Consider the following 12,698-nt stretch of genomic DNA (forward strand, 5'->3'; position numbering starts at 1 on the left):
CTGTGGTTTAATTTTTTGCTCGTGTTGCAGGGCCCACCTTGTATATTTATTGATGTCATATTACACTGAGTGCTGACATCGATTCGAACTCCTGCCAGGTGGTATGCTAAAGGCTGCTGCATAAGATGGATGCGAGCGAAGGATAGGCTCATTCACCTATGCAGCAGTGGACTGCTATACTGGCCTTTTAAGGCAAGAGGCGGTATGCAGGTGGTAGGACCTTGTACCACCATCGTGCTCGCTAATCCTGCCGTGAAGCAGCAGTGCTTGTGTTTCGGCGTGGAGAGTAAGACAGCCGGTGAAATTACTGGCAGTTAAGGTATCCCTTCTTAGGCTTCTAGGTTGACAACACATCTGCAATCCTCCTGGTGTTGCATGTGTCTATGGGCGGTGGTGATCTCTTACCATCAGGAGACCCACTTGCTCGTTTGCCATCCAGTCGAATAAAAAAATATATTTGAAATTTGATTTGCTAATTAATAAAACCATTTTTGGAGTAGGAACGTTGTGAAAATATATATTTATTTGTAGATATTTCAAAGTGTTTAAAACGTGTTTGTCTATTTTGTATTTTGTGTCTTTTCTTTTTGTACTCTTTCTTTCAATAATAAAAAATATATAATAGGTGGGTACTTGGGGAGTTACAGTGACAAATTAAAACGGTTGTTGTGGTTTGTTAATATAACATCTGGTACCATGGTGTATGGTTGTGTTGCTCTGAAGATGAGCTCTGGTTGAGTTCGAAACGCGTCAGTGTAGTGTAGTGGTGGTGATAGATGGGTTTGTGTGATTTGTGTGTGTTCTTACAGTGTGGAGGTGGAGGAACTGCATGAACACGCATATTTTGCATAAGCTTAGCTATCATAAGGTCGCGGGTGAGCAAATAAATTCTTTTAGTTCATTACTCTTTCCTCTCTTTTGTTCTTTTGCAAGAGTTTACATTACATAGATATATACATTTTCGTTTTACCAATGAAACTCACGTGTCTCCTATTTGCTTTCGTCTAGTATCATCATCCCAGCCTATATACGTCTCACTGCTGGGCACAGGCCTCCTCTCAGAATGATTGGGCTTGGTTCGTAGTTCCCACGCGGGCCCAGTGCGGATTGGGAACTTCACACTCACCATTGAATTACTTCGCAGGTTTGTGCAGATTTCCTCAAGATGTTTTCATTCACCGTAAAGCACGTGCATAAATTTCAAAAGTAATTTCGCACATGAATTTCAAATAACTCAAAAGTGCGAGCCGGGGTTTGAACCCACGATGCTCTTCTTGAGAGGCCATAAGTCACACCACTAAGCCACCAAGGCTTCACGGCTTTCGGCTAGTATACATACAATTTTTTATTAATAGAAGCACTTGGAAGAAAGAAGCCGTGGTGGCCTAGTGGTTTGACCTATCGCCTCTCAAGCAGAGGGTCGTGGGTTCGCACCTCTGAGTTTTTCGAAATTCATGTGCGGAATTACATTTGAAATTTACCACGAGCTTTGCGGTGAAGGAAAAAATCGTGAGGAAACCTACACAAACCTGCGAAGCGATTCAATGGTGCGTGCGAATTTCCTAATCCGCACTGGGCCCGCGTGGGAACTACGGCCCAAGCCCTCTTGTTCTGAGAGGAGGCCTGTGCCCAGCAGTGGGACGTATATAGGCTAGGATGATGAGGATGATGAGAAGCACTTACCAATAGCGATGCCGGTGAGAACGCCAATCAAAGTCACTACCAGCATGATGTTATCGATGCACCATTTCTTGACCCCCGTGGGGTCCACGGGCGCTGCCCGGTCCTCCGTGGTCTTCGGGCCTCTGTCCCCAGGGCCCATCTTCGCGAACAGATACTCTGAAAAGCGTTCACCTTTCTCCATCACAGGCAAAATAGACTATCAGTCCAGATCCTTAGATCTGGCTCCTAACACTCACTCCCTAATGGCCAATTTGTGTCAATTTTTCGGCTTCCGAAGCACCGGTTGGACAGATTTTCCTTTGTTTTTCTCGTTTTTTCACGGGAATGTAAACATGTTTTTGTCACGAGTCGGTTTTTACTAGTACTAAGACGCCCGTGCTTAAATTTAGAAGCAGTTTCATTAAAGTTTTCATTAATGATTTGCTTTTCTTGGCTCTTTACTGCAATGCCATCCCAGCACTGCACTCCTTGCACCGACTCGTTATACACTGAAGCGATTTGTTCTCTAGCTACTGCGGTATTACTTTCCTGATATGACTACCCGATTAGAATAACAATTGCAAGTTCATTGCGGCTTTGCTTCAATATATTCCTGTCCGCACTGCTCAAAAACAGCAATGGAATGTTGTCAGAACTATATACCCATCTACTACGCTCCACTGAAGAAGCCACTAACTACTGCGTTATTTGTTTTCTCGTATAATTACTTGGTTAGAATAAATATTGCAAGTTGATTGCGGCTTTTGTTCAGCGTAGTTAAGTTCGCGTTGTTTTAGAACAGCAATGGATGTTTGTCAAAACGATACGTACATCTACAGTGGTTTGCTAAAGAAGCCATGTTGTAAGTGCGCGCGCAACCATCGATTGCGTGTCATTCACTTAGTTGTATTAAATATCTATAAATAGATTATTAAATTGTGAGCATTATGTCTAGCTTAAACTAAGAATGTATACTTATAGATAAAGTTTAAGCTGGTTACGTAGCCAATGGAAATAAGATAATTCAACGGAGCATGCGCAGTAGGTTTAGGTCAATAAAATGTATGAAGATTGGTTTTTTGGAATCTTTTTGTATTTTTTATTTCAATTCCAAATTTTTACTTTTACGGTCATCCCGTAAAACCTAAATTGAAAATACAAACTGAAATATAGATGCACAGAAAAACCAGAAAAATAAGACCAGAGCCCAGGTCCTCGGTATTCCGTACCGCGTGCTATACCGCTACACCACTGCTGCTGGTGGATTTTTCTGGTTTTTCTGTGCATCTATATTTCAGATTGTATTTTCAAAATGTATGAAGTTTTGTAAACAAAAAGTTTAGAAATAAAGTATAATTTTAACAAAAAATCCGACCTCGAAGAAGTAATATTTTCTTAGTTGCTTAATGGTCGGACCTACCAAACCTGCGAAGCAATTTAATGGTTTGTGTGAAGTTCCCAATCCACACCGGGTCCGCGTGAGAACTACGCCCTAAGCCCTTTCATTCTGAGAGGAGACCTGTACCCAGCAGTGGGACATTTATAGGCTGAGATGATGATGATAAATTATATTTTCTTTGAAGCTATGCCCGAAGGAGGGTTGATTTTCGAGCGTACCTATGTATGTATGTGTGTATGTATGGATGTGGGTACGTACCTCGCTGCAGCCTAAACGGCTGGACGGATTTTAACATAAAATATGAGGTATATTTGGATTAGATTCATCATAACTTTGTGATAACATTTAACTTTGTGGTAATATTTGTTTAAAGGAAATAAGTACTATGTGTTGAGGAGTGTAGTAATTCCATTTGAAGTTCTGTGGTGTTTTGTTTGGCATGGTGTGACGTCTGATATGGTGCGCGTCACCTCGTTTAAGTTAATCTTAAACATGTATACTATGGCTATCTGTGGGATCCTGTAATTGGCTCTGTGTTGCTATTCCTTCTATATATAGTGTGTTTTAGCTGTTGGTTCTCCTTAAATAAATAAATAAATAAGTGTCGGAGTGACATAGGGTACACAATATTGCAATATGGCGTCTGCAAAAAAAAAATGGCGGAGGAATAAAAAAAATATTGTAACAATATGGATATCAAATGAAAGCTAATAATTAGCCAATTCTAAATATATACGGGTTATAATACTTAATCTACCATTTTCACAGAAATATCAAAAAGTATAAAATAAAAACATAAATTTAAAAAATCAAAAACCAGACTGCCTTAATAATAAAATGAAGAAAATAAATCTAGTGGTTTAGAGCTCTGTCAAGTAGCTAATTTAAAGTTCAACAGTCGGGACCCATTAAATCGTAACCAGCTCAAAAATTCTTGGTAAGGGATATAATTATATATATATATATATATATATATTTTTATTTTTCATCACACTTGCTCGTCAATGATGTTATTCCATGCCTGTATACTAAAAAACAATGGCCTCAATTGTTCCCGGGGGAGTTATGGATTTACGTATAGTTTTTCTTCCCAAGGGAGTTATGACTTTAGTCTAAAAAGTAAGTAGGTACGTCATTTCAGACTAAAGAGGTTTCAAGTAAGCCAAAGTTTTATTTACATCTTTAAAACTTATCTATAACCCAATTCAACATCATTAAAGTTTTCCACGCATCATTTAACTTCGTATCAAGTTGTTTTGCGATAATTTTAGTAAATATTTTTTTAGCATGTTGGAATAATTAGCTTAGCATTATCTATGGTAGACGACTCGAAAAAAGTGACAATCAGGGGGGCTACTACGCCATTCGAAAATAAATGTTCGTATCGTTTTGCTGACGCAAATATTATTATTTAGTTTGGAGTTTGACGGAAAATTTTAACATTATGTATTAAGTGTTTTTGCCAAATAAATAAATAATAATAATAATAATTTAATACCAGAGTGAGAGGGACGGTACGATACTCACCTCGATTTTCGAATTTTGTTGTAGCCTCCTGTATTGGCTGGTAGCCATTATTTTATTCAGTTGTTTTCTTAGCGTCTTTCTTTTTCCAAGCTGTGAAAGTGTTTGGACATAGAATAATTGAATTTTTGCAATTATCCTTATTTTCCTCGTAATGTGATGAAAATCATTGTGTGTATCACGGGCCGTAAGGGAATTAGAAACTCGAGTCATTAAAAGCCTCGCTTCTAATATAGTCTCGTTAGTAATCCCCTTCTTACGCCCCTTAATACACAACTTACAATTTTCATGCGAATTTTAAATTTATTTTTCCATAAAAAAACACATTGCCTTAAAGTAACTTACCTATTTATTACATATTATACTTACTTCAAAAAAACAAATGGTCCGTTATAAATAACATAACGTAATTAACCAATAATAAAAAAAATAGTAAATGCTATCACGTTTGCTCGCGGGGGCCGTTGAATGCAATCGCGAGCGCTCGCGCATAAGACAATACTGCCTCAGATCGCAAAATAGCCGTGGCAAAATCCTACTTTATATTATAAATGCAATGTGCGATGCGTGTGTGTGTGTTTGTTACTCCTTCACGCTAAAACGGCTGGACGCATTTGGATGAACTTTGGTACGTAGATAGCTAGACGTCTGGAATAACAAATAGGCTACTTTTTATCCCGATTTTCCCACGGGATAGGGATAAAGTCTTGATAAGGGCTTGCTTTGCTTATTCTTGATGACATGGGGCCGGGAGGGGGGGGGTCTAGATGGTGCTTACGTCAGCAATATTATTTTTTTTATTTCTTGTTTTTTTTTGCAAAATGTAGGTTTTAATTCAAGCAAATATGGCTACCCTACTTGCAATAAATTCACATGAATAACAGTATAAAAGAAACCTGAATAGATTGTAAAATATATACATATACTCGTACCAGTGTTTACGTAAGCATAGGAGGGAGGGGGTAGGGTTTTGCTGACTTTCGCTGACAAGGGGGAGGGGGGGTTAAAATGACTAAAATTCTGCTTACGTAATACTTGAATGATTCCAATAAATTAAAACTGCACAATGTCTGTTATCGAATAGAAAAAGCTACCTTACAAATGACAAAGTTATAAAGGTAAAATTCAAGACTAAACTCCAATTCAATAGAATCTGACAATCCTGTAGACACTTCCAGCCTACTAATATAAAACGGGCTGCCTAAGGCTTGTGATGTGACTATTATTCTTTTTTGATTCCTTTTAGATGATAATTGCAACAACAGGGACATATATAATCAAGTGTGCCCACGATAGGGTGTCTTAAATATGTAGAAAATTGACAGATTCTATTGAATTGTACTTTAGATAAAGACATACTTGCATGTGACGTCACACGAAAGTAGCGCCATACTTGCTGCACAGAAAAAAGCGTTTGAGAAAGAGACAGCTATTCGCTGGGTGCAAAGTAGGAGGTGGGAGAACCACGAATCGACGCAGCGCGCGCCGTGGCCTAACAGGGAACTTTTCGGCGGACCAACTGTCACTATTTACTAATGAAATTTACGTATTCGTGCATTATTAAGCAAAAATAAATAAATATACGTCACGAAACCTGCTGCGTAGTTAACTGCAAGAACAATGGCAAAAATGTTTTGCACAAGAAATGTTTTGCATGGTGTCGATGTAGTAACTGAAGTTTGGCGAATTACACGAGCTTCAATGGTGTGACTGAATTTATGATCTTCACATTTGGTTTCTTTTACATCTTGGACATATTGAGCCAATACTAGTTGTTTTCCTTTTATTGTGCGTATTATAAAGTTAATGATTATATCATGGACAGGGATATTTGGAAATAATTCCGATCCGCATTAGCGATCCCTTCAAATAGCGAACCTACTGTGTTAAAAATAAAGTTGTGTTAAATACTTGTGATTTAATAATATTGTAAATCTGTTTTAAAAAAATATATATACCTCGTTGAGTTTCTTGCCGGATTCTTCTCAGCAGAGGTTTTTCCGGACCGGTGGTAGATTTTTTTTTGACATTCATAAGTGCTTGTTATAGCCTAAATTGAATAAAGATATTTTGACTTTGACTTTGATTGTTGTTTGTGGTTGGAAAGCGATGCCGTATAGTGTGCTCGGAATCCAGTTTTTATAATTAATTTGGCCATGTTTAACTGAAAATGTGCCAGGCAACCGTGCTGGAAAACAATCGGTACGTCTACTTTTCTAACTTGGCTAGTTTATTAATCTAGTAGGGTCAAGGAATTTCATGGGCCGCCATGGAAACATTGCACAACACGTCACAGAGACATCATCGACATAGTGGTTGTAATTAACAAGGAAAATCGTAATGACTTTTCCTTTGAAAAGGTTCTATGGTGGCCCATGAATTAAAGACCTTGAACGTGGGCAAGGCCGCGGGAACAAGCTAGTCGTTAAATACAAGCCCATATTCAAACTAGGCCCATCAGATGCTCTGCAGTTTTCCAATTCATTGGCCTGGATCGCCAATGCCACCATATAAACACGATCGCATATAAATAGAGTGAGATCCAATTAGAAGAAGCGGTCAAGCGCGAGGACCCGCGCGCTGAGGGTTTCATACAAATCCATAAGTGAACAAAAGTAAAGTACTTAATAATTATAAAATTAATATGAAAAAAGCTATAGTTGCGGATGGGTCTATATGTACTAGTTGAAAATTATTAGTCATAATGCATTGTTTGTCATAATGTACCTACCTACCTACCTAATGTTTGATGTAACTCTTTTTTTCTCTAAAACCAGCTGAAAGCTCTGAAAGCAGGTGCTAGGACCTTGTGCAAGGTCCCCCCGGATTGCTACCACCATCTTGCTCGCTAATCCTGCCGTGAAGCAGCAGTGCTTGCACTGTTGTGTTTCGGCGTGGAGATTAAGACAACCGACGAAATTACTGGCACTTGAGGTATCCCATCTTAGGCCTCTAGGTTGGCAACGCATGTGCGATACCCTGGTGTTGCAGATGTTTATGGGCGTTGGTGATCTCTTACCATCAGGAGATCCACTTGCTCGTTTGCCATCCAGACGAATAAAAAAAAAAACATTTACTTTCAGAATTGTAATATTATAAAACAAACCTAACCTAAAAAAATTATGACTAACATAACATTATGACTTATAAAACTATGACAGTCTAAAGAATCTGTTGCGGATATTATTATCAACAAACCGATACGGCATTCTAAGGAGGAGACCTATTATCAACAGTATATAGGTACACGTCTTCCGGCTGATGACTTGGTGATGATAAACAATCATTATGAAGCAACAAAGTTTGCTTCTTGTTAACCGACTTAAACGACGGGAGTTATCAAATTAGTCCAATTTTTTTTTTTGTTATTTCTTCTTCTGCGATGAAGTTCATAGATTCTTTACATACTAAGTTATAATACAAGTGAGCTAATAGTAAAAGCACATTATGTAAAAACACAAAATTTTCTCATTCATCAATTTTATTCCAAATCGCTAAGGCCGTTTCCGAGATCCTCGAAATAAATAAATAAACAAAACGTTATCGTTATCGTTATATTAATATATAATTTGAAGCCCGATATTTAGAACACTACATATTTAACTAACGAAACTTTCCTCGTAACTCTTATATTATTATTATATTATTACGGAAGAGATCCACAGAGTTACACTAGTGCAAACCTAGAGCTATAATTACTAGATTATTAAGACACATTTATATTTAGACAAATATGTACAATATGCATTTATACTAGGTACCTATTACATAAGTACCAACATCCATATATATCATATAAATATTTGCGCTTGGCGGGAGTTGAGGCCAGTCGCTTGGATTTGTATTCAGACATTAAACTTTAGAAAAAAAAATCTGGTAAAAAAAATAGTTTTTTTTAATTATCATCAAAATTAGCCTCGCTATGTATGGTCTTAACTTTGTATTTGTTTCGAAATATGAAAGGTATTTTTTTACTACTTTTAGTGATATAAATAACTAACAAAAGCTAGCACAAAAGTCATAATTCTAGACACACGTTCCTTTGGCTTACCCTTTAATTGTTTAATTTTGGCAGTTTTCGCTCACACACACGAAAACACAAAAGCCAAACACTATCCCAAGAACAAAAACACTCGATTATTTCAAGCCAGTTATTTCAAAACAGTTTTTCACAGCAAAATAACAAAACACTTGCGTTCCAAATTCAAACACATATCCAAAAGCGTAATAATTAATGACGACCGTTCGAAATTTTAAAGTTGTTTTTTTTTATTTTAAATATGGCCGTGCACATTTGGTTAACTGCCAATTAAATATTTCATTGCAGCTACTTCTTCTAACTGCGTTTGCCAACTGCACGTCTTGAGACGCGATAGCAGTATAATTATTTAAATCTGAGATGTATTGAACCTATGGTGACATAAGATCTGGTCATGGGACTGCTACCTAATGTGAAACAGTTCTATAATTAATATTACGTGCACCCAAATTGAACTTTACTCCAATGACGCGTGGTTCAATTTTGTTTACGCTGTATAGCCACGTGGAATCTTTTTATAGTGAGCTGGCAACAAAGGCTATTTTCACAGGTGTTCATAATATTTTTACATAAATTATTAATTAAGAATGGTTCTTTCAATAACATATATGTCTGCCTACTTAGTGTATTTATTTTAAAGACGACTAAATATTCTATGAATATTTAAAAAGTCTACATGTGTAGGCGTTATTAATATCGAGCAAAAAACAGCAAAAAATCACGTTTGTTGTATGGGAGTCCCCCTTAAATATTTATTTTATTCTGTGTTTAGTATTTGCTGTTACAGCGGCAACAGAAATACATAATGTGTGAAAATTTCAACTGTCTAGCTATCACGGTTCATGAGACACAGCCTGGTGACAGACGGACAGACAGACGGACGGACAGCGGAGTCTTAGTAATACGGTCCCGTTTGTACCCTTTGGGTACGGAACCCTAAAAAATACGACGCATATTATAACAAGTTTCAAGGTCTGTTATTCTGATATTTAATTAGGTACCTCTTGCGATTATACCAATAATAATTATTGAAACAAAATGAGAAATAATTATCACGTTTTTGCTTCACTTGCTTTCTTTAGTTGGGTGTTGGCCAGTCGATATAACAACACTTGAATATAAATAGTGTGATTTTTCCCAAGGACTTAACAAATTGGGCAGTATTCTCAGTAAATAGTAGATTGTACAACAAGAGCATAAAACGAGCCATTATACCCGAGGCGTTCATATAGCCACCCGAGCCGGTACGGCGAGGGTAGATAGACACGTCGAGGGGAAAATGGGTTTAATGCTCGAGTTTTACACTCTGCTTTTCACTTCGATGGCGAGGAAATGAAATAGCATCAGTGGAAACAATGAATCACTTTCTATGTACCTTTTATATTTTATGCATTATTATAATAATTCCATTTTTTTATTTTACTGATTTATTATGATTGATTTGAATGATTTTTAGTTTTATATAAATTAAAAATTATCTAAAAAATATACAGAAACTTTTTTGTTTGTGGCTGTTGACACCTGATTACCTTGGTCTTAAGTTGGTCTTAGACGAAGATTATGCACTAGAGCATAAAAAGTCATTTTATGTCGCCTAGATACATCATAAACACGAACTTTACGAGCATGAGAAGTGAAAAAGATATTTTTAGGTATAACTGTTCATCAAAAAAACAACATACAGACGAATTGAGAACCTCCCCCTTTTTTGAAGTCGGTAGATTAGATTATCAAAAAATATGAGACGTTTTTATATGTCAATCAACTAAAAATTGATAAAGAAAGCACGACAAAGTTCCCGAGCGGGGGCTTGGTGTGGTGACGATACGTCTAAGTAAAAAGTGTACCCAGGCGTGACGTCACTTAAAAGTTAAACGTGAACTAATTAATTATTTTTTTATTTAATTGACAAAAGGAAAAATACACCCAGAATTTTCTGACGATCTAACTGACGTAATAGTAGATTGTACAACGAGTGCATAAAACGCAGCATTTTACCCGAGCCGTGAAATCCACTCGAGCTGCAGGCGAGGGTTGATAGCAAAATCGAGGGTAAAATAAGTTTTATGAACAAGTTATACACTCGGCTTTTTACTTCAATTGCGAAGAAATTAAATAGTTATTATATTACTCACCACGACAAACGCGTTGTTCCTTGTGTTGTTCCATTTTTGCTTTTAAAACTATTCTTCACTATTAAATATAGAAGTATCTAAAACACTTAATACCTATACATTAACTAAAGCGTCGATCACACTGTTATAGTAGTCCGCCGCTAAGACGTCTATCTTGGTACCTAACCTATCATCCTGGTACTAAATACGTCAATGTTTTTGTTGTTTGACGTATTCAGTTCGGGAGTGACACGTGTCAGGATTGACTTCTTAACGGCGGACTACTATAGTGCTAAAACGCACCATAAACATAGTTTGCATTTGGTTTTGGTCATTTATTATTGCCTCGGAGTCACGCAAGCTATACTTATTATAGAGAGCGATGCTGCAGAATTTCTATGCACTATAGAATCCGGAACAAGGAAAGTCACTGGTACTTATAGCTGGATCATTTTTCGATCATTTCAACCGTGGGCTGTAGAATTTGATGACATTCACGATTATTTTTTAAAGATCCTGATCTTCCACTAGATAACCTGAAAACTGTTACAGAATACTTTGCTCACCCACGACCATATGATAGCTACGCTTAAATGCAAGAAATGTAAACACAAAACAAAAATGTCTTGTTTAACGAATGTCTTAACAGTTGAATGAATAAAAATTGAAGGTAGTTTTATGTGACGATTAAAATTTATTATTTTTTGTGGGTAGTTTGTTTGAGAAAATAAAGTCTTGGAGATTTATAGTGACAAATTAAAACGTTTTTTTTGGTTTGTTAGTCTAGCATCTGGTAGCATATGGTGAACGGTTGTGTTACTCTGAAGATGAGTTCGAAACGCCTCAGTGTTGTGTGGTGGTGGCGATAGATGGGTTTGTGTGATTTGTGTGTTCTTACAGTGTGAAGGTGGAGGTGCTGCATGAACACACATTTCTTGCATAAGCGTATCATAACATAAGGTCGCGGGTGAGCAAAGTAATTGTTTCAGTTCATTGACTGACATGGACATCCGCAAAGTAACGCCTGATTCAATAAATTATATTACGGAATAAACTCTCGAATAATCGTAAGCCATGGAAGGTGTGAGGTCATCAGATAAGTTCGCGAGTGGTGACTACGCACCGGGAGACGCAGCGTTTGATTTGAATCCTCCTAGGTGGAACGAGATCGCAGGAATAGCGGGTAACTAAGCAATGCACTATAAGCAAGTTGTTTTTCATTGCGGCATTATAAGGGTTAAGACTTTGTTTAATAGTGAACGCCTTTCGACTAATGATGGTGACAAAGTTTATTTATTTAAGGGGCTGTTTCACCACCCATTGATTAGTCTTAACTGACGGATAAATGTGATGCCGTCTCTATTTGTTATGTTCGAATAGACGGAGACGGCATCACATTTAACCGTCAGTTAAGACTATTCAATGGGTGGTGAAACAGCCCCTTAGAGTGTTACGCCTTCGTGAGTAATATTTATTATTACTTTTACCTTGTAAAGCAAAAGAAAATTTAACGTTTTTGTCATAAAACTATAATGTTACACCGTTATCAGTTCAAAAATACAAAATCCATAAACAGAACAGAAATTAAATCATAATCATCATCATCATCACATCAGCTGGGAGACAGTGAACGTCAACATGCCATCTCCATCGGTGTTTGCCGGCAACTCAGGCGATGTCATTCTTCCACCTATTATTTATTTATTTATTTATTGATAAAAACGTTTACATGACATTACAGTACTTAATCACCAATTCATCATGAAACAATCAAACAAGATTATTGATTTAACGAATAAACACTAACAGGTAACAAACAAACTATATTGGAAAAGTAGAACATCTATATTATTTATATTATAGTGGGAGGCCTGCCAACACTGCTGCTTCCAGTTCGTGTTCGCCACTCGAGATCCCTTCTCCCAACGGCTATTCTGTCCTCCGAAAGATGTAGCCTGCC

The 12,698-nt window shown here is 37.1% G+C and overlaps 1 protein-coding gene across 10 annotated transcripts in view; it reads right to left on the reverse strand.

Moving 5' to 3' along the window:
* Eaat2 (Excitatory amino acid transporter 2) overlaps positions 1 to 12,698 on the reverse strand; it is a 29,493-nt gene that overhangs the window by 12,688 nt on the left and 4,107 nt on the right. For 3 of the 10 annotated variants that reach the window (XM_074093750.1, XM_074093751.1, XM_074093752.1), the window contains exons 2-3: positions 10,760 to 10,844; positions 1,684 to 1,839 (exon numbers count right to left, since the gene is read on the reverse strand). In XM_074093750.1, coding sequence (XP_073949851.1) covers positions 1,684 to 1,839; positions 10,760 to 10,793 — 190 coding nt within the window. In that variant the 5' untranslated portion in view covers positions 10,794 to 10,844. Of the gene's footprint in view, positions 1 to 1,683; positions 1,840 to 3,319; positions 3,372 to 4,588; positions 4,679 to 8,636; positions 8,992 to 10,759; positions 10,853 to 11,105; positions 11,776 to 12,698 lie in introns of those variants that run through there. The other 7 variants (XM_074093756.1, XM_074093757.1, XM_074093749.1 and 4 more) reach the window with 6 other exon arrangements.

The sequence above is a fragment of the Choristoneura fumiferana genome, chromosome 10 (genome assembly GCF_025370935.1).
Source record: "Choristoneura fumiferana chromosome 10, NRCan_CFum_1, whole genome shotgun sequence".
Taxonomy (NCBI): Eukaryota; Metazoa; Arthropoda; class Insecta; order Lepidoptera; family Tortricidae; genus Choristoneura; species Choristoneura fumiferana.